Consider the following 27945-nt stretch of genomic DNA (forward strand, 5'->3'; position numbering starts at 1 on the left):
GCCACCAGTAACCGAATGTTGCTGTCACCAGCCCTGAAATGGAGGCTTCTTCATCACATAACTTGCAACCTGGCGAGTCCTTGTTTCTTCTCTCCATCTTACCAACTCTGCTTCTGAGGACAGTCTTACCTCCCTCAGGTGGGAAAGTTCTAGGTACCCCCTTGGTCATTGCACCCAACTCTCCCAGTCTCCTCCAGACTGGGTTCTTACATGCCTGCCTCCCAGCTTCTCCACGGGATGGCCAGCCCCCATTTTACTCTGGCTTTTTTATTGGCCTTTTTTTCTAAGCGTTAATGTTAGCTGTTCCATTTCAGGTCAAAACTACCTCCTCAGGCCTCACTGACTGAGACGAGGATGTGAGTACAGGTCATTTACCTAGGACGTGACCCCAGGAAGCACCAGTAGTGGGGTAGAGCAGTGAGACGGGGAGGGAAGGAAGCCAATAAAATGTGTTAGGGAGCAGTGACTGCTGCAGGTGCAGAAGCCCAGTCTCCTTGGGGACCTCTGTCGACTGAGCTTTAGAGTCACCCCACAGCAGGGTGGGGTGAGGGAACTGGGTGTTTTGTCACTTGCACCCCTCACTATTTGGCTAAGAGCTGCTGGGGGTAGGAGAGGTCCTACCCCCGCTGGCTCTGGCACAGATGCAGGTGCTGGCAGCTGGACTCGCTCAGGTGGGCGGGCTGACTGAGTGCCCAGGGGGTGTGGGCGGGGTCCTGACAGCATCTGCCACGCTCACGGAAGCCAGGCCTGGTGGTCCAGCTGGTCCCCTGGAGGGTGGCTCTTCTCAGCTCTCTTACCACAGCTCTCTTCTCTCCATGCCCATGAAGCTGCCATCCCCCAGCCCCAGCTGCCATGGGCAGACCCTTCCTACTGGGGCCAGTCACCAGTACCACATTCACGGTGTACAGCAGATCCTTAAGGAGCACCTACTATGCGCCATGGAGAGAAAGAGGAAGTTGTCATTCACAGTCAAGCAAGGGGTCCCAGCACAAATGAGATTCGTGTCATGTGCCCGACATGGCAGCCCTTTCCAGGGCCTGTCCTACGCAAGGGGCCTTCTCTGTGCTCCGGCCTCCCCTAGAAGGTGGGACAGCCGTGCTGGGGAGCACATAGCTTGGAGCCAGCTTCCAGTCTCCTCCCCGCTCTAGTATCCTGAGGCTGTGATTGTCGCAGCTCTTCTGACTTCCTTTTCCTTTCTCTCACTGCCTCTGCCTCTTCCCTTTCTGGTGCCACGAGCCCCATGGCTGCCACGTGGCTGCCTTTTCGTCAGTGGGGAACTGAGCCTTCTAGTGCCCTCCCCCTGCGTCTCTATGGGGAACAGGATGCAATTCACGGGGCAATAGGGGGTCAGTTTATTCACGGGCACCCTTCTCTGTCCCTGGTGAAGGCTCTGCCTCGTACCTGCGTCTTGGAGACAGCCTCCTCCCTCCTGACTGCTGTTCCCAGCCTCAGATTCACACTGCTATATAGTCTCATGCCTCACGGGGCCCAGGAATGGGAAGAATTAAGAACTGGAAGTGGAGTGTAGGTAAGGCCTTCTGGTGTGGGGGATGGGGAAGGGCCGGCTGACAGGGATGGGGCAGGTCCTGGGCCTGGTTGGTCCGTTCACACTGAAAGCTCCTTACTGGGCTGCCCAGGCAGGCATGCCAAATCCTGGTCCCTTTGACTCATCTCTCTAGCTGCTACCCACAGCCTTTCCCCTTGATGTTTTCACTTCCAAACCAGGTTTGGTCACGGTTCCCGTGCCAGGGTGGCGGGGGCAGGAGTGTGTCTGCCTGTGCGGGCCAACCTCGTTACCTTTGACACCCTCTCCCTACTTACTAGTGTCATCTATTCCCCAGCCCATGGGCAGGGCTGGCGCTGGCAGAGCGAGCCAACAGCCATCCTGTACCTGCCCCACTTGGAGAGAAAGGTGGCTGCACTTATTCCGGGCAGGCGCGTTGCTGGGAGGGCTGGGAGGATGGAGTCGATTTGCCAAGGGACTGAGAGGTGGAGTTGAGGACGAGGCTTTCTGTTGGTGTCTCAGGTTGAGGCTTCAGCATCTATGATCCAGGGAGGATTAGGAGGCAGCTGCCTCCTATGGGGGAGGCTGGGGGGGAGGAGGAGGAGCTAGAACTGGTGGAAGAGCCTAAAAGGGGAGAATGGAGTTACCGATGCCCCTCCCCTACCCAACCTGCACAAGACCCAGGGCCTTCGGTTCCTCTCTCTGCTCAGCCAAGGGCACAGTTCCTGGAGTTCAAGGACAGGAAAAACGGGGTGCATGAGCTGCTGTGTGCATTTCCAGAGTAACACTATGCTGTTCCTCTCACACCTTGGGGGCCGGGGGGGGGCGGTAAGGGGAGCAGCTCTCTCACTTCTTTGGCTGGGGGGACAGTAGCTGTCGAAGGTCATTTCTCCTGTGAGGGAAGAGCCTGGTCTTCGGGGCACTTCTCCTCTGATTTCCTTGATGGTGATGGGATGGAGGTACCGTTGCAGAGTACCTGGGCAGGGCAGAAGCAAACCCAAGTTCTGGAGCTGGGGCAGCTGCCATGGCTGGAGAAGCCCTGGGGTGGGTGAGGACCCGGGCTAGGGAGCCCCCCGGGTGTTGTGCTCCTGATGACTATTCCCAGAAGCCCAGCTCGCAGGTGGGGTGGGCGAGGAAGGCCCCCCCGTAGGTACGCGTAGTGAGGGGAGAGCAATCTGGTTCTCCAGAGGCCTCTGCCGGCGTTGGCTGCCCCGTCCTGCCCCACCAGGCGTGAGTCAGACCGAAAGCAGAAGCTGCCAGACATTGCGCAGGGTGAAGTGAGGCAGAACCAACTGTGCTATTTTGGAACCTGGTGAATTCCCACCCCTGTCCACCCACCTCCCCTCTCTCAGGGCTCCCACCCCCTCCTGGTTGCCAACACTTTGCCTTCCTCAAGGGGACAGTGAGGGCAGGACTTGACTTCCCTTGGAATGTATGCGGAGGGGGGTGCTTTAGGCCCCTCCCTTGCTGGACCTCCCGGTCCCTGGCCAAGAGTACTGGCTTCTGGGGAACCAGCCTTCTGGGGTGTTGGGAGGGCAGTGCCCCCTTCTGGTGGGAGCTCACAGGCAGGGCAGCCCTGGCGAGGGGCCGGTCAGCAGCTTTGAGCACTGCCCATCTCCCCCGCCTTTCTTTCACCACTCTCAGGCCAGCTGTCAGCCGCCTCTCCTAGGGGTGTGAGCTGACAGGAGCTTCAGGTGGGAGCCTCTCCTGGCAGGGACTCTCAAAGCGTTGGGAGGGATTTCCGGACACAGAGAGGAGATATTTTGGGGCCAAGGGCCTTTCCAGAACCCATGACATCACGTACCCTGGAGCAGCCCCAACTGACACCCCCCCCCAGTCCATGGTCCTTTCTTGGGTATCCTAGGCCTGCTTGAAGTGCCAGCCCCACATTTAGGGTTTCTTTGGAAACTGCATGAGCGTGGGGGCCCTTGGTGGTCCAGCCCGCAGAAGTGAAAGAGGTCAGTGGGGTTTGTGTGTTTCTGAACCGAAGATGGGGGTGTAGAGTTCAGAGCTGTCACCCATCCGAGGGGAGGGTGGATGAGGGTCCCTGCCCGTCCTGCAGCTGTGCGGCCGGGGAGCGGGTGGGCTTTGCTCTTGTTCTGTATGAGCATGTGTGGGGGAGATGGGCACAGCGTGCCGCGTGTGATGCTGCCTCTCGGGGGCCCTGAGGACAGGGCTCCACCCTGCTTGTTACCCCCCAGCAGCCTGCAGTGGTAGGTTTCATGCATGGGGGTCGATCAGCAGGCACATTGCAGGTGAGCAATTAAAATGTGGGTCTTTGTCAACCAGAGGTGAGCAGGACTTGGGTTTCTTATTGCTCAGATAGATTTGGGACTTAGGCAGGTGAGAGGGTGAGGCAAAGCCGGAACAAGTGGTCTCCTAGGCCGGCTGCAGGGGCTTCAGCACCCCCGCGCTACCTGGGGAACACATGGTGCGTGGGCACAGGCACGCCCTGCCTGCTGGGTCGTCTGCTCAGTGCTGGAGCCGTTCTTTGGGCAGGCAGGCCCTGGGGCGGCGTGCATGGGATGTAAAGTTGCACGTGTGTGCCATGGTGTGTTTGGAGGAGATGCTATGTGTGTGTGCAGGGCTCTCGCATGGTCGTTCTGAGTTGCTTTTCTATCGTATCAGCTTCTGGGCCGCTTCCCCATAGGCCTGAACTGTGGCTTTGCCCCCAGTGAGCTGCTGGCGAGCACCTGGCTAGCACCGGGCCTGGAGCCCTGTGTCCCTGCCTCCACCTTGGCTCCTGGGCCTGAGCGGCAGGCTGTTTGCTCAGGTTCACTGCGGGGCTCAGAAGGGCACCTTGAGGTACCTCTCTCCACCAGAGGCCTATACCTCCCTGCTGTCACCTCCCACCTGTCACCAAATTTGGAACCAGGTGACCAGACCTCCAGAAGGCCACAAATAAAGTTACTTTAACGGCCCACACACCTCCTAGGATGCCGTGGCAAAGTGCAGATTCTGACTCAGCGGGTCTCAGCGGGGGATGAGAGTCAGCTTCCAGGGGATACGAGCTTGGGAACCTTGCTATGGGTGGCGAAGATGCAAGAGGCCCTCTCCCAGCTAAACCCCATCGAGGTCTACGCTGTTCCCCCAGCCAGGGAACGAGTACCCGTGGACCAGCTCCTAGGTCCCAGGCACGCCACCCACTCAGCTCCTTTCATCCCCTCACCTTCTCTGAGGTTGGCACCGTCCTGTTTCGCAGATGAGGAAACTGAGGCTCTGACAGGTTAAGGACGTGTTTCGGGTCACACAGCTAGTAAGTGGCAAAGCCAGACTTGAACTCTGGTCTGTCAGTGTCCACGACGTCTGAGCAGTCCACTGAACCCAACGGTCAGCCCAAGAGAGAGCAGACTCAGAAAGACCAGATGTGGCTGAGGGGGATGTGTGAGGGGGTGTACTGCAGCTGTCCGGGAGCTGCAGGGGGCAGCGCTGGGTGGTTCTGGGGAGGTGGGGGTGGGAGAGCAGTGTCTGGAGAGGTGTCTGGAGAGGAAGGCGGGTCTGAAAGGAGAATAGTGCTCCCTGCACTCATGAGCCTGAGCAGGCAGAAACTTGGTGTGCAGACTCCCTGACCAGGCGCTGCAGTTCCAGTGCCTACCAGCTGTGTGACCTTGGGCGAGCTTGTCAGCCTCTCTGTGCTTCAATTGCTCCCTCTGTGATATGAGGGATATATTACTACTTCCCTCACGGGTGTGTGGGGTTGCTTTGAGGATTAAATCAGTAACATATATCAACTTGTAAGCACTTGGTATGAGTATAATGAACACCCATTTGTTCGAACCCAGGAGATAATAGGCCACCTTCTGTGAACTGAATGCAATTGTCCCTGCTCATAGGTGTTTCCCTCCTTCCTTTCCCTTCCTTTCTTCCAATGTCTTTTTTTATTTAGCAAAGCCTGGATTCTTTAGTTATAAAGAGGTTGTTTTCAAAGTACTCAGAGGCAGATTAAACTCTTAAAAAGGGAGGCAAACAGTAGGAGTTCCTTTGCAATGTACAAGCTGCAGGGAGACCAGAGAGGCTGGCAAGCCGTGGGGAGGCAGGTGCTGAAGGAGAGGAGACCCCCCAAGAGCAGGGGCCAGTGCAGGCACTGGTGGGTCAAGTGCACTGTGGGCCAGGGCCTGGGGCAGGGAGGGCTGCGGTGGGGGGTGGCATAGGTGCTGGGGCTGGGCTCAGAGTGAACCCTTACCTGGGAGCCAGGACAGGAGCCAGAGCCGCTGTGTGTGTGGCTCTGTCTCCTCTTTGCCCCTTGTGCAGCCGGCAGATGGGAAAGCAAAGGCGGGGTCCATAAGGCTACCACAATAATCCACCTCCGTGGGGCTTCCCTGTGGGCCCTGGTTTCCTCATCTGTTCTGGAGCTGGCGGTGGTCACACATCTAAGAGAGACCTGGGCTTGTGTCCCCATTTCACTGTGTTCTTACAGTGTGACCTTGGAAAGGTCACTTAGCATTTTTGAGTCTTGGTTTTCTCATCTGCCAGAGGTGCTGTTTGTCCTGTGACGTGTTTGTGGAGGACGGATACAATCTGACAGATGAGAGCCGACGTAGGTCACGTGCTTAGCTCAGTGCCTGGTTCATAGTAAGGACTTGGGGAGTGTTTGCTGCCTGAGAGAACGGGTGATAATCGAGCAGGTCTTGGGTCACGGGACCGGCAACCTCTGAGGATCATTCTGGCAAATCTGAGGGGGTGGGATGGGGTGCAGTTTCCAAAGAAGAAAGCTGATTTTTCTGGAAGCTTTCTTGTAGCTGGGGAGACTGGTAGGTGGCCAGGAAACAACCGGAGAACACAGCAGTGTGGACACGGGCAGGAGGCCCAAGTGGCCCGAGCGTCCAGGAGCGGAGTGCAGAGGAGCAGGGGGCAGGGGTTTCAGGCCTCTCAGCCACTCAACCCAGGAGAAAGGCAGCTGCCCCTGAGGGGCAGGGTGAGGGATCTGGCGTGTGTGCGTGTGTGAGAGAGAGACAGAGAGAGAGAGAGACACACGCTGCATATGTGGCTGGGCTGTATCTGTGCACATCACAAGAGTGGACCCTGCCCCAGGACTTCTGGTTTTTCCTCTGTGTACTTTTCTCAGCTCCGTGTCCCCCCTTTACCTTGTACTTCAAAGTCCAGTGGCCGTCCTTCTGGGGCAGGCCTCCTGTCAGGTGCCAGCGGGTCCCTGAGACAGGACAGGTACCTCTCTTTGAAGCTGCCCCCTGTGTTGCACAATTGCCTTGCCTTGCCCTGGGCGAGCAGGCCAGCCAGCTGGGGGATGTCAGCTCCTACCCTTTCGTGTGGGATCGAGCTGGAACATGTGGCTGATGGGCTGGAGCTGTGGGCAGTGGAGACCACAAGGCAGGAGACCTCCCGGCTCCCCTCTTCTTCCTTTCCCGCTTCTCCACCTCCTGCCTGGGTTCAACAGAGATTCAAACGGAAGCCCGACTGCGTTCCTTCCTCCCTCAGCCCTGCAGCCTCTTGCAGTATCCTGTATTGGGTCCTGGGATGGAATGGAGCATGTTCTGGGTTCGAATTTGGCCTTGTTGCCACGTTGTACAGACCACCCTTTTGGAACCTTCATTTCCTCCTGTGATTCATATTTGTTCCCCAATTTTGATTCATCAGACACAGGTTGATAAGTCTGCACTAAGAGTGTTCCCATGTGGCAGAGTGATAATGTTGCACAAAAGAAACAGAGGACCACATCTTGCATGATAGGCTTTATGTTTGTTCAAGGTCACGTGACTCAGCCATGGGGATGGAGGGCAGACCGGAGGGTCCCTTTAGGGGAAGGTCCTGGAGGGAACTTTCCAGGGTAATGGCAACATTCTCCATCTTGATCTAGGTGGTATTACGCGTGGGTACACACCTATGAAAATTCATTGAACTACACACTTTAAGTCTGTGCATTTTGCTGGGATAAATTATACCTCAATAAAAAGGGAAAAGGCCAAAATGTTAAAATAAACATGTAAAAGTAGGTACCACTGACCTCATTCCTGTTCCTGGTACCAAATACTTTCCAATCAAACAATGCACCCTTACTGGGGTGAGTGTGAGTTCCGTTTGCTCTTTTTAATATTGGAAGGAGCCACAGGTCCCCACTGCTGCTGCCTCTCATGACCTCTAGGGAACCGCTGGGTAGATAATCAATAACAACCTGCATTAGTAAGTGTCTCCAGCGTGTGGCTGCGGCTGAGTCCTCTCTGCTGCGCGCTCTGCCTGCTCATGATCACATTAGAACCCAAGGATGGGCCTCTTTGCCCACCTGCCTCTCCCATAGCACTGCAATGAATTAGGTGATCTACAATTTCGGGGAAGGAAAATCTTCTAAAACCCAGGGCTTTTGGAGCACAAATAGGGTGCCGCGTAATTGGAAAAGCAGGTGAATGCAGTCCTGCCCTGTCCTATAAGGAGAGACAGAGCTGGGGTGACCACTCGGCTGCTGTGCCCCAGCCTGGGGCCTTGCTATGGTGTGTGTAGGAGGGTGGGGTCTGGGTGGGGGTGGGGAAGACTTGTCCAGGAACGCCCCTGGTGAGCATGGACAAAGCAATAATAAACAGTGACTGAACGGTGATATCTGCCCTCTGCCCAAGCTCTCACCCTTGCAGAGGCATCCCGACGTACGGCACAACAGCTCTGTGAGAGAGGGGGCCCCAGTTGGTAAGCCCCACCTGACTGATGGAAAGACTGAGGCTAGGCTCAGACATTGAGTCAGCCAAAGGATTCTGATGGCAAGTGCCCACAGCCTCCCGTGGCCAGGACTGCGGGCTCCTGGGAATGTTATGACACCTCCCCACCCCTCGTTCTCTCTGGGTCCGGCCCAGCTGATGCCTCTGAGGCCCTGTGACCACTTCGGCAATTTGGAATGGCCTTTCCGAAGGCGCGGGGATTGTGTGCACATTCTTGTTCCTTTTCCTGCTTCATCAGGCCTTCCTTTGCTGCCTCCTCTGCCAGAGGGGACTCAGAGGAGACAGAACAAACCCCAATCCTGGAATCTTCCCCTCTCTTCCCTACCCCAGGCTGAAAGGCTCCCCAGGAGCTCACCGGCTCGGCTCCCCCTGCCTGCCTCCTGGAGCCACAGCATCTGTTCAGAAGGCCGTCCTTAGTGGTCGCTTTGATTTCCCCTCCGCCACACTGTGTAGCTCCCGCACAACTGGTAGTTTGTAACAGACTGGATCAGGAGACAACTTCTTCCGACCACAGAGGCACAGAACGTAATAAATGGCTTAAACAGGCGCGCTGGCTGCTGGGTTTGCTGGGCTCGCACACTTTGTTGTTTCAGCCGCCAGACATGTGTTTTTCTGGGAATACAGGAAATTATCCCTGCCCTTTGAGGAAGGGCAGGGTTTTTTCTGCCTCTGTTTGGGGATTCCAGACCATTCCATCATCCCAGGCACCCTCTGGCCCCTGGGCTGGATGAAAGAGATCAGAGATCAGCTGAAACTCTGATTGAAGGGGGGCTTCCTCAGTGGGAATCCCTAAAATGAAATGTGGCATCCCCTACTCCAAGTACAGGACCCAGGCCAAACTCTAAGCCCGATCCTGCAGTATTGTGATAATTAAATAAAGTGCTTTGAACAATACCTGGCATATAGTAAGCAGGTATTGTTAGCATTAGCTATTAGTATAAAATAGTTTTCCCAATTAGAAATAGATACATGTTCATTATAGAATAAGAACAACATTCCAAAAGGTAAAAAGAAGAAAACCCAAAAATCTTGGGATTGCATCATCCAAAGAAGTCAATAATATTTTTGTATATTTCACCCCCGAGGGGTTTTTCTACACATATTTGTAGGTGGCAGCGATCAGATTTTATTTACAATTTTGCATCCTACATTTTGTCTCTTGAAGTGTTACTTACTGTAAACATAGCACTTATCCAACCATCCTATTGCCAGACATTGAGATTAGTTTTGATTTTTCTCTATATAATGTGATAGGCATTTTTATGCAGAAAAGCCTTTTTTACATTTAGGATTACTACCCCGGGGCCAGTGGATTTCTTTTTAAGGCTTTGACACATGGTGCCAAATTGCTTTTCCAAAGAGCCTATACTCAGCTCCTCTTGAGAAGTATTGTTGAAGCTGCCTGGCCCCAAAGACATTTTAAAGTTGTAGCCACACTTGGATGGAAAGGTAATTTGTTCAACTCTTCTTTTAAATTATTTAAGGTCTACGCTCATTCTTATGTACATTTTTACATGAATATACAACACACAGACAGAAAATGTACTAATTGTGAGTGAGCAGCTTGGATGCGTTCTCAACACTCCCCTGTCCCCCACACTCACATCTAATTACAGAACATTACGAGTTGCCTGCCTCTCCCCCCTACACCCCAGCTGTCCTGTACTCCCTCCCTGTCACTGCCCCCAACGGCAACCAGGATCCTGAAGATTCCTTTTGTCTGTTGTTGAACTTGATCTACATCGATCAGAATAGATCAGAATATCGATTAGGCTGTATGTGAGTGCATTTTTGTGTCTGACTCCTGTTGAGCAACATGGTGTCTGTGAGAGTCGTCTGAGTTGTGTGGAGCAATAACTGGTTTACTCTTCTGTGAGTCGCATTCCCGTGTTTGGATGCCCCACGCTTCTTCATCCATGTTCCTGCTGATGCGTGCTTTCTAGGTTGGGCTACTGTCCATAGAGCTGCTGTGACCCTTCTAATGCGTGTCCTCTGGGGAGCACAGGGGTGCTTTCTGTTGGGCATCCACTTAGGAGTGGAGTTGCTGGCTGGCTCATGGAGTTTGTGTATTCTCTGCTTCCTGCTCCCATTTTGAAAGTTATCACCTGGAAGACAGAAACATCCCCAGGGAAGTTCAAGCAATTGAGGGGCCCTACGTCAGCTAAGAGCAATTTGAGGGGCTATGTATGAAGACTGTGCTTCCCCCAAAGTCTCCTGTCTGGGGCTGTAGTGGAAACGGAGTTGGGTCCTGGGTCCTGGCCTTAGAGCTCTAACGGGCACGTGGCTTCTGACCCTGGCCCGTGCCTCTGGTGGCCAGTCAGTGTCCTCACAGGGTCCTGGGCTGGCCTAACAACCATTGTACTGAGCAGGACAGCGCTTGGGCCAGACTCCAGGTAGACAAGGGAGGACCCAACTTTGGACATGATTAGAAGCAGATTGGGCCCCTCACAAACCCCTAAAGCTGTCCTGCTTCCTTTGCCCTTGTTTTCAAAGAATCACACAAGTAGCACATGTTAATATCCTGAGAGCTAAGTGATACAAAAATGGAATGAGAAACTATGAAAACTCCTCTTTCCCACTCCACTACCCTCTCCCTCTCCCATCCCCAGAGGTAACTGCTCTGAACAGTTTGGGGTGTTGGGGGAGCCCAGAATAGTGGGTAAAAAGTAGGGGCTGCCTGGTTCAAATCTCCATTCTTCTGTTTATCAGCTCTAAAACCTTGGGCAAGTTCCTTCACCTCTCTGTGCCTCGGTTTCTCCCTGAAAGTTGGGGGCAACAATAGTAGTCACCACATAGGGCTATTGTGAAGAGCAGATGAGTTAATATTTGAAAAACCCATAAACCAGTCCTGATGCATGGCCTTCATTCAAGAAGTATTCTGGTCCTTCTAATCTTTTCTGCACATTTACCCATTTCCTGCCTAATGGCCTAAAGTTGTGCGTTTTAGTCTGCAGTTTGCTTTTTCCACTCAGTGCTACATAGCTTTGCGATCTTTATTTCTTATATAGGACATTTCCTGTTCTGGGGCCTCGTCTTTCCTTGTGTCCCTTAGGGAATCAGTGATTTTCCCCTATTTTTCCTCTCCCTTTGTCCACATCTTTCCTCAGGCAAGGTCCTGAGCAGCCAGGTATTACTGAGGTGTACGTGACTTAGGAGGGAGGCCCCGCACCAGCTCGTATGAAACCAACTGTGGCCCAGACCAGGGAGTCCAGTGCGGCCCTGTCACTGAGTGCCGGAGGGCCTGCCCTGGAGAGTTCTTGCCCCTTCCCAATCCATAGAAAACATAGTAGGGGCTGCAGTTTCAGCCGAGGTGAATTCTGCACTTACTGTGTCTCCATGAATCCTCACAACAACGCCATGAGGAGGTACTGTTACTGGCTCCATTTTACCAAGGAGGAAACCAAGGCACAGAAAGGTTAAGTGGCTTTCCCAAAGTCACCCAGCCAGTATGGGCAGAGCGGGGACTTCGGTTGAATCTGTGGGACTGTGAAGCTCATTTTTGTGACAACTGAGCTAGAACCCAGACTCAGCTTAGGGCAGAGGTAGAGTCAGGTGGGAGGTACTGAGTAAATAGCAGCAGGAAGCAGCCTGTGGGTTCCGAGGGTGCAGATGGGAGAGGCTCTTATTGCCTTTGCTGAAACCTCAGTTCCTGCTACATTTCCCACGCAACTGGGCAGGGGCAGGAATTCTCTGGGGCATCAGGCCCCCCTCCCCTCAGGAAGAGGGTGATACCTGGGGGTGTTTCTTTAGGGAAACACCTCAGCCCCAGTGTCTGCACACAGGGGCCACTGAAGGCTCCTGGTCTTACTGAGGACATGCATGGTGGGCCCTTTCCAGGCCTGGTGGGTCTGGAGGTCAGATGTTGGGGAGGGGTCTGGGGTCATTTTTGTTCTCCTGTGTCCTTCTCAGTTCTTCCTGCCCAGACCGGGCGCTGGGGGAGGCTGGGAGTGGCCCCTCAGGCTTTGAGAGTTAGCAGGTGTGCTTGAGGGTTAAGGGGGGGTTAGTATGTCCAGGGTCTCTCCTGGACCACGTCATCCGCCCTCAGGTCCCCTCATGTCCCTCCCTCAGCGCCACACCCATCCCACCCAGGCCAGGAAAAGCAGCTCTGGGAGAGGGTGACAGCTTTGAAACTGGGGGTGGGGGTGGGAAAGCCTCCCTACTGCCACTGAGCCGCCCTCTGTCAGATGACGGGACAGGCGAAGGCTACCCACAGCCTTCACTGCACAGACCCCTCGCCCTTCACAGTCTCTGATATCCTCTCCCGGGAGGCTTACACAGACCCGGGTGCGGGGCAGGGGGACAGGGAGTCCTGCGTCCATCTTACAAATGAGCAAACCGAGGCTGGCGCAGCCAGTGCGGGGCTCAGCAGGCCCGGCCCAGGTTCTCCTTATGGCAGAGCCAGCTCTAGCCCAGCCCTTTGTCAGAGAAACAAGGGGCTTGTTCTCCCCTAGTTGTCCCCGTGCCGGCTGGCACTGCCTGGCCCGGTCACCTCCCCCCCAAAGGGCCAACTGAAGTGAGATTGTTACTGAGGCGGAGGGGTCACCAGTACTGCTGCTGTGTGTGGGTGCAGCTGCAAGGGAAGACGGCTGGGCTGGGGTCTGAGCCTGTGGGGCTGTGGGGCTGGTGTGGGTGGTGGGCAGTGGGGGTCAAAGACAGACTGCCCCTCTGCAGGGGCACAGGAAAGGGGTGGCCCTGCTACAGGACAGAGATGGGGGCCGAAGCGGGTGTCTGCTCCTCTCTCCTGGGGCGCTGGGCTCTCCTGTGGGGAGCTGGGCGGAGACCCCTGGAGCTGAGACAGCCCCTTTACTAATTCCCTGCCTAGGGGGCAGAGTAGGGAGGAAGGAGGTGAGGGAGGGGCACTGAGTCCTCAGACCTGGGAAGCAGCTGGGGTGGTGGACGGGGCCCTGGGCTTGGGCTCCATTCCTGGCCCTGGATCAACAGATGTGCAACCTGGGGCAAGCTCTCTCCCAGCTCTGCATGGAGACGCAGTGATCTGCAGATACCCCCGCCCTCCAGGGTTTGGGCTAGGGAGCCAGACCCCTGGGATTGGGTCCCAGCCTCTCCCCGCCACCTCGAGGTATTTAACTTCCCTGTGCCTCTGTTTTTCCTTGTTTGTAAAATGACCTCACGGGGCTGTTTGAGGTTAAAGTGCTCAAACAGGGCCCAGCACACAGTAATTGCTCCAAGAGAAGCGGATCATTGTTACTTCTACGATCCAGTGATTTTCACTGAATCCTTGCCGGTACCTTTCGCTAATGCTTAATCTGATTGACAGAACATGTCAGCCTGTGCTGTGTTCCTCTGCCACCTGCAGAGGTCTGGGTCTCATTCTTAGGACCCTGGGGTGCAGCTCTGGCCTCTGGTAGGCACTGCAGCTGACCCTGACAGTCGGTGCTTATTCATAACTCACCCACTCAGCCTACCAAATGACACATGCTGTGCAAGACACACGATTTTTATTTAACACTCTCACCAAGCTTCTGAAGTAGAAACTGTTTACAGAGGAGGAAACTGAGGCCCAGAGAGGTTAAGTGACTTGCCCAAGGGCACACAGCAAAGAAATGGCAGAGATGGGATTCAAGCCCACACCTGCCCTGTTTGATAGCATTTGCTCAACCACAAAGTCATGCTGCCTCTTGCCAAGTCCCTGAGATGGGACTCTCCGCCACTGCCAGGACCTGTATGAAGTCTGGACAACCCTAGGGGCCCTGCATCTTTCAGAGAGTTTCAGCCCATTCCAGCTGGGTGGGTGGGACCTTAGAAATCACCTGATCCAACTCTATCATATTGTGATAGATAGCATGGGAAGATGGAGACTCAGAGAGGGGAAGGGATATGCCCAGGGTCAGTTAGTGAGCTAGGGACAGCGTAGGCCCAGATACAGGATGTATTCTGTCCTGTCCCCTTCCAGACGAGGCCTGGAGGCCTTAGCCCCCGCTCCTCCCTCCCCCCGTCCCATTGAGACCCATTGAAGATCAGGGCTGCTATGCCGTGGTGGGAAGCCCTCTCTGGGCTCTGGGAGAACCGGGTGCCCTGAAGCGGGCCTGCCTGCACAGGACTGTAATGGCCTATGGGCTTGCCTTTCCTCACTGGACCGTACATTCCATAAGCTCGGAGACTACAGTTGGCTTGCTGCTGTATGGCCAGTGCCTGGTTCATAAATAGTAACCGTTGCCTACACACATTCATAGAGCATCTACCTGTCCCAGGCCCTGGGCTAGAGGCCAAAGGGACAGCAGGGAACACAGCAGGCGAAATGCCTGCCCTTAGGGGAGTTTGCATTCCTGGTAAGAAAGAGACAGACAATGAAAGAGCTAAGCAAAAATGCGTATTTAAGATGTTGATAGGTGATGTGGAGTAACCTAAAAGAAGGAAGGGGCCTAGGGAGTCGGGGGAGCAAATAGGAATTTTGTAGTTTTAAATAACGTGGTCATGGAAAGTGTCTGTAAGGTGGCATTTGAGTCTTGGAGGAGATGAAGGAATGAGCAATAGTGTATCTGGTGGGAGGGCATCCCAGGCAGAGGGAAGAGCCAGTGCAAGGGCCCTGTGATGGGAGCATGCCCGCTGTGTTTGAGGGATTAGGTGGAACAGGGGAGAGTAGTAAGGGACGGGGTCAGAGGGGTCCACAAGGTGGGCACAGATCCGAGAGTCCCTTTTCTGGCAAGGACTCGGTTTTTGCTCTGATCCAAGTGGGAGCCATGGAGTGTTCTGAGCAGAGAGAGACAGAATCTGACTTAGGTTTTCACAGGATCCCTCTAATTGACTGAGTTGTGAGTAGAATGTTGTGGGGCAAGAAAAGGGAGAGGTGGAGTCTGAACACGAGGAGGCTCCTTCAGGAGCTAGATAAGGTCTGGAGGAGGCTGGGCTCACATGGGTGAGAGCGAGGTAGGTAGTGTCAGGCAAGGATCTACTTACGAGACCTCAGAGCTGACAGGATCACCATGTGGCCTGAGAGAAAGAAAGGAGTGAGGTTGACGCTGAGCATTTGGGGCCGACCAACCACAGGGAGTGAAAAAGAAGGAGTCTCTACTCCTGGCCTGGGAACCAGGAAACTGGATTCAAGTCTCAGCTCTGTCACCCACTTGCTCAGTGACCTCGGACAAATCCCATCCCCTCTCTGGGCCTCAGTGTCTTCTCCTGTACAATGGGTACGACCCCCCTTGTGCTCTAAAGCCCCAGTGCTCTAAAGAGGACACATGCCTCACAGAACTGCCCTTGCCCTGTCCATAGGGAGCCAGTGCCAGCAGCCGCCATGGCATCACGCATCGGGCTGCGCATGCAGCTCATGCGGGAGCAGGCGCAGCAGGAGGAGCAGCGGGAACGCATGCAGCAGCAGGCCGTCATGCATTACATGCAGCAGCAGCAGCAGCAGCAACAACAGCAGCAGCAGCAGCAGCAGCAGCAGCAGCATCTGGGGGGACCGCCCACCCCAGCCATCAACACCCCCGTCCACTTTCAGTCTCCGCCACCTGTACCTGGGGAGGTGCTAAAGGTAGGGCCTGCTCGGGCCTGCCCTTCCCCCATCCCCCCCCCCCCCCCCCCGCCCTGGCCCTAGGACGCCCTACAGCCCTTGCCTTCTCCCCCTCCCAGGTGCAGTCCTACCTGGAGAACCCCACCTCATACCACCTGCAGCAGTCCCGGGACCAGAAGGTGCGGGAGTACCTGTCCGAGACCTATGGGAACAAGTTTGCTGCCCATATCAGTCCCGCCCAGGGCTCCCCAAAGCCCCTGCCAGCCGCCTCCCCGGGGGTGCGGGCTGGACATGTGGTGTCCTCCTCAGCCGGCAACAGTGCGCCCAACAGCCCCATGGCTATGCTGCACATTGGCTCCAACCCCGAGAGGGAGGTAAGTGAGGTGCTGGCCGGTGGCTGCCATGCTCCTGCCACTCCTGGTCTACTGGTGGAGACACAGTGCTGTCCTCGGGGAGCCCCAGTCTGAGGGGAGACACAGCCCTGCCCTCAGGGAACCCCAGTCTGAGGGGAGACACAGCCCAGCCCTCGGGGAGCCCCAGTCTGAGGGGAGACACAGCCCTGCCCTCAGGGAACCCCAGTCTGAGGGGAGACACAGCCCTGCCCTCGGGGAACCCAAGTCTGAGGGGAGACACAGCCCTGCCCTTGAGGAGCCCCAGTCTGAGGGGAGACATAGCCTTGCCCTCGGGGAGCCCCAGTCTGAGGGGAGACATAGCCTTGCCCTCGGGGAGCCCCAGTCTCAGGGGAGAGACAGCCCTGCCCTCGGGGAGCCCCAGTCTGAGGGGAGACACAGCCCTGCCCTCGGGGAGCCCCAGTCTCACAGGAGAAACATCATACCTACTTTTGAAAGCTCTAGGGAGAAACAGGAGACACAAACAGGAAAGGCCAGCATAACTAAAAAGCTATGTCCAGACAGAAGATTTATAAAGCAATCTCCCTGGGCACCTGGGCTCCTTGGGAAAAGACCTGGCCTGGGTCTTGGGGCCTGTGGGAGAGCTCATTCTCCCCCAGATGAGCAGGGTGAGTGAGGTGGGCTCCAAGGTGCCTTCAGGTCAGTGTCCCAGTGCCCCCTCCCCACTCTTCCTGTAGTGGGCTCTCCCCACATGGACTTTTCTCTCTTTCAGTTTGATGTCATTGACAACATTATGTGTCTGGACGACGTCCTGGGCTTCATCAATCCCGAATCTCAGATGCCCAATACGGTATTGCTTGCCAGAGTGGGGTGGGAGTGTCTGAGGGGGTGGGCGGAGGTCGGGCCTGGCTCTGCATCTGGAGAGAACCAGAGACCTCAGCTGTAGAAACGAGAGTCACCTCTATCAAATCATGGATTGAGGGCCCAGGGCCCAGCAGAATTATGAATCCGGAGAGATGGGCCTCAGCCTGCATGTATGATGGGGCTTCAACAGGGAGACGTGGCTGGGCAATTGCAGAAGGCTTCCTGGGTGGGGGTGGGGGTGGGGGCAGGAGGCTTGGTGCTGGGCCTCAGCAGAGGGGAGGTGTGGAGAGCGGTCCTGGAGGGGAACAGCGTGGCCATAGGAAGGCCTAGTGCTGGTGACTTCCTTTGGGATCTGGAGCTCTCCTCTTCTATGAAGCCTAGGCCTGTGTCCTTCATGCCATGGGGCAAGTGACATGCACTGGCTTTGTCCCCTTCCTCCAGCAGCCTCCTGGCCATAAGAATGCTCTCTGGGCCTCCTGGGCAGAGGGGAGGTGGCAGGTGGGAAGGAGCCAGGCTTGGAATCAAGAGGCATGGCTTCTGGTTTTGGCTATGATCTTGGGAAGTCCCTTAACTATTCTGAGCCCCCGTTTTCTCAGCTGCAAAATGGGGATGATATTTTCTACCTAAGGATTATGGGAAGATTACATAAGGCAAGAGATTGGGGTGACAGGTATTTACATTGAGCAGGTGGAATTGCAGGTATCTCTACCCCTTTTTTGGACGTTCTGAACCTCATCAGTTCACTCCTGCCCCTTACCTGAGCCTGGCCCCAGCTCATGCCACTGACGGGAAGTCCCCCCTTCTTGCAGTAGGGAATCAAGAAGTCAATCCTCAGTCCCCACTGTACTGGTGACATTGCCCAGTGACTCCACAGGGCTGGCCAGAGCCAGTTGGCATGGAAACCTACTGCCAGCAGGGGCATCAAAGGCTAGGGGGGGGGAGAGAGAGAGAGAGAGAGAGAGAGAGAGAGAGAGAGAGAGAGAGAGAGAGAGAGAGAGAAGAAGTGTCTGGTCCCTCTAGTGGTTTCTGTGTACCATGTGGGGTTCTGGGCCTGTGATTTGCTCTGCGTATTTCTGTGGCAGGAGCTGGGGAGACCTTTCCAGAGCTCAAATCTGTTCCTGTCAGGCCCCTGCTTAAACCCCCACTGGCTGCCCATCACAAAATCCCAGGATCTTTGCCCCCCACCCTCCAGGATCCAGCCTCACCTCCTGCCCAGCCCACACCATGCTCTGCCCCTGCAGCTTGAGCTGCTGTGACTACCACACTGTCTGCCCCATTCTGTGCTCTGCCACACCCTCCCCCCTTCCCTCCAGTGACCTCCAGTTCCACGCCCTCCAGGACACCTTCCAGAAACTCTGGAATAGATTAGGTGACCCTCCCCTGGACTGCCTAAAGCCTAGGGCGTGAATCCTCTCCGACACTAGCCCCTGGCTGACGGTGGTCCCAGTGACTCTAGGCTGGACCTCTAAGGGCCTGCGTCTTAGTCAGTGCTGGGCTCTGCAGACTTTCAGAGGCCCAGGGTGAATTCCAACATCCCTGATACTGGCTGCAGACCCCTTAAAGCTGAACTGTGGCACCGGAGACACCAGTGTAGCTGCTCCCAGGTGTCCCTGGGGATGGCTGTTCCTGGGACAATGGGACCTGGGGAAGGCCCCCTTCGGAGAGGGGGCTGCTCACCTTGGCCCTCTCCCTACCTCTCCCCACAGCTGCCCCTATCCAGCAGCCACCTGAATGTGTACAGTGGTGACCCCCAGGTCACAGCCTCTCTGGTGGGTGTCACCAGCAGCTCCTGCCCGGCTGACCTGACTCAGAAGCGCGAGCTTACAGGTACTACCTTCCCGCCTCTGTGTGCCCTGGCCCCCTCCTCCCCATGTCTCCTCTCCTCCCTCCCAGCGTCTCTCTCCTCTCCCTCCAGATGCTGAGAGCCGGGCTCTGGCCAAGGAGCGGCAGAAGAAGGACAATCACAACCTAAGTGAGTCCTCCCTGCCTCCCCTCCCTCCCTCCCTGCCTCTCCTCAGCCCTTTCCCCTGGGCCAGTGGAAAGCCAACCCAAGGCCTTTGGTGTGACAGGGCCAGCTCAGACTGCCCTCTTCCAGAAGGGGTAGGAGAGGGGGTCCAGGGAAGAGATATTCATGAAATCCCCAGGACCTCAGAGTGAATGCGTTTGTCAGATTGTTTTCTTTAGGGCACGGAGCCTGGGGACGTCTGGCAGTGGGAGGCGTCCTCCCGCAGGGGCTTTGCCTGGATTGTCTGCCCTGGTCCCGACGCTCTCACACCGTAGAAATCCCATTCCGGTGGTCACTCAGTACTTCCCGGAAGGGCAAAGGCAGCCCTCCGTGGGCTGAGCCCTTCTCCCCTGCTGGGGTCCTGTGCCTCTAATTGCTCCCTCTGGAATGTTTTTACCTGCAGTTGAAAGGAGACGGAGGTTCAACATCAACGACCGCATCAAGGAGTTGGGAATGCTGATCCCCAAGGCCAACGACCTGTGAGCTGGATTTCTGGGGGGAGGGGCTGGCTAGGGGCCAGAGCAACCAGCCCTGTGCTGGCGGCCGGGGGGAGGGGGGAAGAGAAGCCCTTGATTACTGCCTTCTAAGAGCTTATCATCTGTTCGGGAAAAGAAGACCCTTTCTTTACCCAAATCAGGAAATTCTAGACAGATGAGCAGGTATCTGGAAGTGAGGCTGGGTCAGGGGGTCTTCCTGGAGGAGGAGTCATGCTGGGAAAGTTTGATGTGGACATTGGACTGGTGCAGAGGTGGTCCAGGGGTCAGAGTAGTGAGAGCCAAGTGCAGGGGTGGGTTTTGATGGCAGACATGGAAGGCCTGAGGAAGGAGGCTTTGAATTGCTGGGTTCCATGAGATTCGTGAGGTGGGTGGTGGCAATGAAATCACCTGGGAGGGCGTGTTCTGTGCACATGGTGATCAGCCTTCTCCATAGCTAGGGGTTGGGTGGGTCTGGGGTTTGTGGGCAAAGTTGGGACAGGCGACACTGGCTTCTGAAACCAAAGCAGGGTTTTACTCCCACCCACCGAGCACATGGCAAATACTCAGCCATTCTGAGCACGCACTTCTGATTCTGCTGGCCTGCAGGGACGTACGCTGGAATAAGGGCACCATCCTCAAGGCCTCTGTTGATTACATCCGGAGGATGCAGAAGGACCTACAGAAGTCCCGGGAGCTTGAGAACCACTCTCGGCGCCTGGAGATGACCAACAAGCAGCTCTGGCTCCGCATCCAGGTCTGGGCCCTGCACTTGGACTTCTGGGGTAGCTCTGACCCCTGACCCCTGGCCTGGCTCCTGACCCCAGGGGGCAGTGCTTACACTGAAGACACGAAAATCATGCCATGAGAAGGGAGGAGGTATCAGTCAGGTCAGGATGTTATAGTTTGGTAAAAAAACATCCCCAGCAACTTTAAGCCCCAAATAACAACTGGAGGTTCATTCTGGGAGACCTTCATGCTGGGGACTCAAGGTGATGATGGACAGGTACAGCTTAAAGCCATATGTTACTCTTAGGGTGACACTTGTCACTTCCACTTACTTTTTTTTTCTAAAGATTTTCTTGGGGAGGGTGTGTTTTTTAACCCAGGACTCATCAGCTCCAAGTCAACTTGTTATCCTTTCAATCTTAGTTAGGGAGAGGGGGGGTTGGTGATGGGGGCACACCCCACCATCCCATGCGGGAGTCGAACCGGCAACCTTGTTCTTGAGAACACGTGCTCTTAACCAACTGAGCCATCTGGCCACCCGGAAGCTCAGCAGCAGCTCGTTGTCTTCAGTCTAGTTGTGGAGGGCACAGCTCACTGGCCCATGTGGGAATCGAACCGGCAACCCTGTTGGTCAGAGCTCGCGCTCAACCAACTGAGCCATCCGGCTGCCCCTCCACTTACATTTTCATGATCAATGCAAGTACGTCTACACCTAAACTCAAGGGGGCAGGAAAATAAAAACCTACCCATGTGGGAGGCAGAGAGCTGGAACTATTTGGTGGCTAGGGCTAAGAATCACTATAGGGGGCAAACTAAAGAAGTAAGGCTTGGGAGAGTCACCACAGGTTCTAGTCCTGGCTCTGTGTTGAGGGCCTCTGTCCTCTTTGGACAAAGGGCAATTAGACTGAAGCTTTTACACTTTCCTATTTCTATCTCTCTCCTAGTTTCTATTTCTCATAGTAGATACTATAATTTACATTACAATCCAGCGTACATAGCCACACTCAAAGTGAAAGATCAAAATTTCATCAACGAACCCTCATCCTTAATAGATGCAATACAGTCTGATAATTTCGAGTCTAGTCTAGGCAAGTCTATTTCAATTAAAGAGAATAGAGAAGGAGCCGGTCAAGACACTACAGTGGTTTCACAACCCACTAATGAGTTGCGACTTGTAGTTTGATCAAAGTACGAGATTCAAGAGCTACCCTATGCTGAGACATATGCTGTGGTCTTGGGTGCCACAAGGGGAGGGGCAGGGGTCCGGGGACAGCTCGTGCCTAGGTGTGTGCCCTTAGCCTTCTCTGCCCCACCTGCAGGAGCTGGAGATGCAGGCTCGTGTGCATGGCCTCCCCACCACGTCCCCATCGGGCATGAACATGGCGGAGCTGGCCCAGCAGGTGGTGAAGCAGGAGCTGCCCGGCACCGAGGAGGGCCCAGGGGAGGCCCTGCTGTTGCGGGCCGAGGTCCCTGACCCTGAGTCACTGCCGGCTCTGCCCCCCCAGGCCCTACCACCCCCACCAGCCCAGCCCCCCCAGCCACCGTCCCCATTCCACCACCTGGACTTCAGCCACAACCTGAGCTTTGGGGGCGGGGGCGATGAAGGGCCCCCAAGCTACCCCGAAGCTCTGGGGCCAGAGCATGGCTCCCTGTTCCCCAACCTGTCCAAGAAGGACTTGGACCTCATGCTCCTGGACAACTCACTGCTGCCACTGGCCTCGGACCCCCTCTTCTCCACCATGTCCCCTGAGGCCTCTAAGGCCAGCAGCCGCAGGAGCAGCTTCAGCATGGAGGAGGGTGACGTGCTGTGACCTTGGCTGCACCCATGCTGGGGACCGGGGCAGGCCTGGGGGCTGGGAGGGCCAGGGCCACCACCCTCCCCCCTTCAGGCTGCACTTGTGTGTGAAGTAGCCACCTGCCCTGCCTCACTCCTCCCTGTTGGCCCCCTGTTTGGACTTAGTGCCCGCTTGGCAGCCTGTGGGGTCAGGAGAAGCCCCCCACCTGGCTCAGTACTCCCCAGGTGCAGCCCTCTTGATGGGGCTGGCTGGGAATAGGCCTTCAGCCTGGTTTCCGGGGGTGTGCTGGAGGTAAGAAGAGGTCCCGGGAGGGTCCTGTCTTCTGAGGCTGACCCCCACCCCCACCCCTGCCAATGAAGGAGAACACAATGAAGCAGGGGGTTCAGGAAGTTTCTTTGAGGCAGCGACTGGTCCAGGGGGTGCCCAGGCCTGCCTTTCTGGGACTCAGATGGCAACAAGCCCGTCCTCCAGCCTGGCTGCCCCCCTCACACAGGTGGGACACCCCCACCCCCCTTTGGTGCTAACAGCTCTCCACCAGGTGGTGTGAGGGCGGGGGTGGCCAGCAGAGGGGGCGCTGGGTTCAGGTTCGAGTGTGGGGTCACTGCTGGAAAAGCAGCTCCCCTCCAGGCTCCCCACTTTGTGCCTTTAGTAAACACTGTGCTTTGTACCTGCTTGTCCTGTCTCTTTGGAGTGGGTCAGGGCTGACAGAACGGGAATATTCAACACAGTGGGTTCCTTTCTGGATTCAGGGTTCGGATGTCCCCCGTGGGGGTGAGGGTAGGGAGATGCCGAGAGGAGGAAACGAGCTCATCACCTGGTTCCCCCCAGCTCCCCAGCCCTGCCTTGTGGAAAGTTGGCCATGTAGCTAACCTTACAGTGGGGATTGGGTGCTAATGGGGGCGTTGTCCCCCGGAACCACAAGATGGCGCTGCAGTCTCGCTGGTCTCACACCTGCTGCTGTGGCCTGAGCGGGCTGGGCAGGACGATGTGAGGAATCCGGCTGCTCAGGAACCAAGCCGGCTGTTCTTAGCTGTTGTTTCTGGACACCCTTGGCCCATGCTACTCCTAGCCGGGGTGGGGGGCATGTTTCTCCTGTACCCCACCCCACTTCTAGTGGTGACCTCTTCAGATTCTTCCCCCTCCCCTAGGTGGGCTGAGAAAAGCAGGCAAGGCCAGCCCCTCTGCTCTTAGTGTCTCTAGCTGGACAGGCTTCCCCGTATCTGAGGGGCAGTGTTCTTCTGTGAGTTTGGGGAGGAGCACCCACGTGAACTGGTTTGGGAGGAGGCAGGAGCACAGGACCCGGATGGAGCCAAGGATACGGCTTCTGCTCCCTGCTCCAGCCAGACAGTGAGGCATAGCCTTTGCTCTCTTGGGCTTCAGTTCCCCCACTCCACAACAGTTCCCGGGGGCCTCTGCTCCAACACCCCGGGACTGTCTGACCTCACCCAGGATGGGGAAATGGGCATGGAACAGCGAGGGGTGGAGTGGCAGCTTCCTGAACGCCAGCTGTCTGGGAGGAGAGGGAGAGGGCCTTTGGGGGCTTTGCCTAGTTCTCCCTCGACTTCTCAGTACCTTCAGGCAGAGACGAAAATTGATTGCCCCTCCCGGGGCCCTGAGAGGCCAACGGAGCCTAATTTTAAAAATGAAAAAATCCCAGGATGAAAATGGCTAAGAGGACAAGTTTTTCTGTGCAGAACGGAGATCAAATCAACGTTGGAGCAATTAATGTGTGAGGGGAGAGAAGGAAAGGGGGCCGGCACCTGGGTGCTAATGGCGCTGGGCTGGTGGAGGCTGCAGGATTAATCTCAAGGTCAGATGGAGCAGTGGATGACCTTGTGGAGTTTGAGCCAGCTAGGATACTGGCACCTCCTTCCAGTTCCCTGTTCCCCAACCTGTCGGTGACCTGCCCACGCCTAGGAGCCCCCCTCAGTCCCTCCTGGGACAAGCCCTGTCTAGGGTCCAGGCGTGGGCTGCATTGGCCTGGGAGGGGGTGGAGTGGGGTCTGGGAACTCCCAAGGCTGGTCCTTCAGGCCAGTCCTTCAAATAACTGAGAACGCTCTCCTTGTTCTTCATCCTGAGGATTCACTCAGTGGAGTGGAAAGCTGCCTGTCACCTTTTTTTAAAAAATAAATTTTACTGGGGAATATTGGGGAACAGTGTGTTTCTCCAGGGCCCATCAGCTCCAAGTCATTGTCCTTCAATCTAGTTGTGGAGGGCGCAGCTCAGCTCCAAGTCCTGTCGCCATTTTCAGTCTTTAGTTGCAGGGGGCACAGCCCACCATCCCATGCGGGAATTGAACCAGCAACCTTGTTAAGAGCTCGCGCTCTAACCAACTGAGCCATCCAGCCGCCCCTCCGGAAGCTCAGCGGCAGCTCATTGTCTTCAATTTAGTTGTGGAGGGTGCAGCTCACTGGCCCATGTGGGAATAGAACTGGCAACCCTGTTGTTCAGAGCTCATACTCTAACCAACTGAGCCATTCGGCTGCCCCTGCCGGTCAGCTTCTTCATGCAGCCCCTCAAGACCTCCATTTCACTCCCATCCACCTGCCTGCTGGGTTTCTTGGGAAGCAGGGTCTGGATGGCTCACTAGGCAGGACTGAGGGTGTGAGTGGGGTTCTTCCCACAAGAGGGCGCGGAAGGGTCAGGAGGTTGAAAGTTGTCAACCTGGTTGGGGGTGGAGGGTGGGGAGGAGTCTCAGCTTCCTTGTACATCCGGAACTGCTGGCTGAGGAACCTGCAGTCCTACTGGTCTGACGAAGGCAGGCACAGGTGCTACCTGCATCATTTCAACAAGCAGCCAGAAAGTGTTGGTGTATCTCAGACCGGTCTGCATGAACCCTAGTTTGTGACTGGAAAGGAGTCTGGTCAACAGCTTCCTGACTGGTGGTTATGAACGTCTCTGATTAAATAGGAAGGGAATGTGTTCTTCATCCATATTCTTTATTTGGTAGACAACACCTTTCCAGACATCAGATCCACTAAGGGTAATTATTTTTAAGAAGATAGAGTGGGAAACTGGGCAGGTATGAAAGCAGAGATGGACCTGTCCAACCCCCTCATTTCCCTGAGGAAACCCCCAAGGCCTTGAGAATAAACAAAAGTCTGAAAGGGTGTGAAGTCTGGAAAAGAGCTAGGCAGGGGGAGGACAAGCAGCGGTAGCCCCCTTCGGGTCCATGTGGGAACCCAAAGCAGGAGCCAGGGTTCTGGGCACGAGGATCCTGCCATCCTCAGTTCCCCTCCATTATGTCTGTCTTCCCTCACCAGCTACCAGCTTCTCACTTCCTTGTATCCAGAGGGTGTATGGGATCCGAGGCCCACAGAGTGAGGCAGAGGCATTCACTGGTATGTACGTACAGGAAGGTGCTCTCTACTCCTGCCTTGCACAGGCCATTTCCCCTTCTGGCCATCAGACAGAAGGCCGGGCGTGGACTGCAGGCCCTGCTGAGGCCAGGCCGGGGGTGGCACTGGCTCTCTGTTCCTTAGAACCTACCTCCTCAGTGCTAGGAAGTCCTGGACATCCAACCTGGACCCCCAAGGCCTGCTGCGGGCCTTTGGACATCCGTAGGACAGGGTTGTCTGGCAAGCCGGAACTGGAGTGAATCGTGGGAGGGGAGAATGTCCTCCTTGGAATTTCACAAGTTTCCATTACCCACTCTTCCTTTAAATCAGAGATTCTTCCTTTACTGTTTGGAACCATTGACTTGGACAAGAGTCTGATACACGTTACGAATCTTTTTCCCTCCATCCCCACGCAGCCTCCTAAAAACGAACCCTCATATTTAACACTCTTGCTTCCAATCCATGCCCTCTTCCCCTCCTGGGCCCCTCCAAGCCACCTGGCATGTCAGCTGGAGCAGCTAGAAAAAGCCCCTTCAATTCTCCTCCTGTCCCTCCCCCCCGGGGACCCCCACCTCTTAGGGTCCAGCCCCCATCCCCCTCTCAGGCTCCTCCAGTCACATCTTTTTTCTTTGCTCTCTTTTCCGAGGGGGGCAGTGGAATTTATACAATATTTAAGCAGCCAGAGCCGAGTCCGGGAAGATATTATTAATGTAAAAGGGACGGGCTGCAAATGCTTTTGGACCTGGTTACAATTAGAGGGTGATTTTTCTAAAGGTCAATGAATTCAGATAATATCCACAGGGGGGAGAGAAATTTAATACCTTTTTAGTGAATTAATTAATTATAATATTATATCGGCTTGGGGTTCTTTTCCAGAGTGATTAAGAGAGCGATCTGTCTTCTGTGAGGCTGGGGGGCGGCGCCTGCCACCAGCGAGGACCCTGTCTCGGGGCTCAGGATGGGGGCCCTTCCCTCTCTTCTCACCCCAGTGGTGACCCGGGAACTGGGGGGTTCCAGCAGCAGTAGAGGCTGGCAGGACTTAGTCTGGACAGGGGCGGGTAGAGTGATTGGCAGTGCCCTTTCCCCTCGGCGGGTGCCCCAGGCCCAGGCCTCCTCCTGCTGCCTTGTCCCTGAGCCTCACGCCACGGCCTGAAGAGCTGAGGCATGGGTTATGGCCTCCTGCTTTACACTTGGAGAAACCGAGGACCACGGGACTTAGGGACTTGACCTGAGTCCCACTATGAGTTAAGACAGACTGGTTTGGCAACACTGGCTGGAAATAACGAGAAGGCTCACCCACCTCTCAGACCAGGACTTCTGGAAAGTCTTCTACACTGGCCTGTGAAGGTCCCTCTTGCAGAAGGAGGCTCTTTAAGGGCTCTACTTATAAAAAGAAAATGCCCCAGGAATGCTGGTAAGTCCAGTTGCTACAAGGCCTGGTGGGGAATCACTGAGATTTCTGTCCCTGGAGGGACCTGAAGGTGCCCGGGGAGAGGTACCTTTCACCTCCATGGTTATTCATTCATGTATTCAATCATTCATTCATTCAACAAACATTTGTGGCATAACCATTCCCATGCCATTGTGGGCAGACTGAAATAGCCTTTCTCGAAGCCCCACCCACCTCATCTTGAGCCCCAGCTGCTCCTCTGAACAATGGGGGTGGGCTGGGGAGACCCGGTGATCCCTTTCCACCCAGACAACAGTCCTTGCCTCCACCTGAGGGCAGGAGGATGGCTGGGAGGGAGTGTTCATTCATTCACTCAGCAAACCCTGAGCACCCACTTTCAGCAGTCCCCATGCTGGTTGCAGGGCATGCTTGGGTGGATACGGGACGCCCCCTGCTCTCTAGGAGCCAGTCCCAGGGACAGGTGGGGGCAGGGAGACACACACACACACACACACACACACACACACACGAACAGCAATGAGGATTCAGCAAGGGGTTTAAATAAAGGGAGAGGCGATATTAAGCTGAGTTGTGAGGACGGGCTGATGAGGAGAGGGAGAGGGCATCGCAGGCACAGGGCACAGAGCACATGAAGGCCTGACGAACAGGGGTGCCTGCGGAGGAGCGGGCCAGTGGGACTTCTCCATAGATGACGCTGGGCGGGCCTGTTGAATGCAATGGTGACTGGAAGACTATTCCGCGGAGAACACAGGTTCTGAGTCCAGGAAGGCAGGAATCAGCAAAGCCAAACAGGCCTGTGTTTAAATGTGGGCTCTACCATGGCTTCCTATGTGATGGGGGAAACTCTGTGCCTCAGTTTCCCCTCCTGTACTAGGGGATTTCGATGTCTACCTCCCAGTGTTGTTGTGAGAAGTAAAGGACTAACTGAAGGGAAGGCCAAGGCACAGCATCTCACTCAAGATATGGCTCCAGCCTTCATAGCTTCCAGATGGCCCTCGAGGGGTTGGGTGGATCAGTAACCTGCCCCAGCTGTGCCCTCAATTCCTTTTTCCTCCCAAGAGGGTACCAACAGAAGCCCTACCCTGGGGACATTTTTTGGGCTGGGGGAGATCAGCGTTTTTCTCCCCTACTTGCTCAGCTCTTTCTCTTTCCTTCCTGCGTCTGTCCCTCTTCTCTCTCTATGCCCCCCTCAGCCTTGGCTGCCCCCAGCCCCTCCCCCATCCTCTCATCCCTTTGCATGTGCGGCAGCCGGGGAGGGCCTTCCCATTGTACTATCTTTGGGCCCTAAATTAAAATTGATGACATCTTGAAATGAGCAGTGAGGGTAATTTTGCTTCTGAGCCGG

General features: G+C 55.6%; 1 protein-coding gene across 2 annotated transcripts in view; it reads left to right on the forward strand.

Moving 5' to 3' along the window:
* TFEB (transcription factor EB) overlaps window positions 1-22523 on the forward strand; it is a 46390-nt gene extending 23867 nt beyond the window's left edge. The window contains exons 1-9 of one of the 2 annotated variants that reach the window (XM_081044355.1): window positions 1313-1528; window positions 15394-15655; window positions 15754-16008; window positions 16757-16834; window positions 18555-18675; window positions 18764-18820; window positions 19257-19332; window positions 19936-20083; window positions 21375-22523. In XM_081044355.1, coding sequence (XP_080900481.1) covers window positions 15416-15655; window positions 15754-16008; window positions 16757-16834; window positions 18555-18675; window positions 18764-18820; window positions 19257-19332; window positions 19936-20083; window positions 21375-21866 — 1467 coding nt within the window. In that variant the 5' untranslated portion in view covers window positions 1313-1528; window positions 15394-15415 and the 3' untranslated portion in view covers window positions 21867-22523. Of the gene's footprint in view, window positions 1-1312; window positions 1529-15393; window positions 15656-15753; window positions 16009-16756; window positions 16835-18554; window positions 18676-18763; window positions 18821-19256; window positions 19333-19935; window positions 20084-21374 lie in introns of those variants that run through there. The other variant, XM_081044354.1, reaches the window with a different exon arrangement.
* The last annotated feature ends 5422 nt before the right edge of the window (window positions 22524-27945 follow it).

Source organism: Rhinolophus hipposideros (genome assembly GCF_964194185.1).
Source record: "Rhinolophus hipposideros genome assembly, chromosome: 3".
Lineage (NCBI taxonomy): Eukaryota > Metazoa > Chordata > Mammalia > Chiroptera > Rhinolophidae > Rhinolophus > Rhinolophus hipposideros.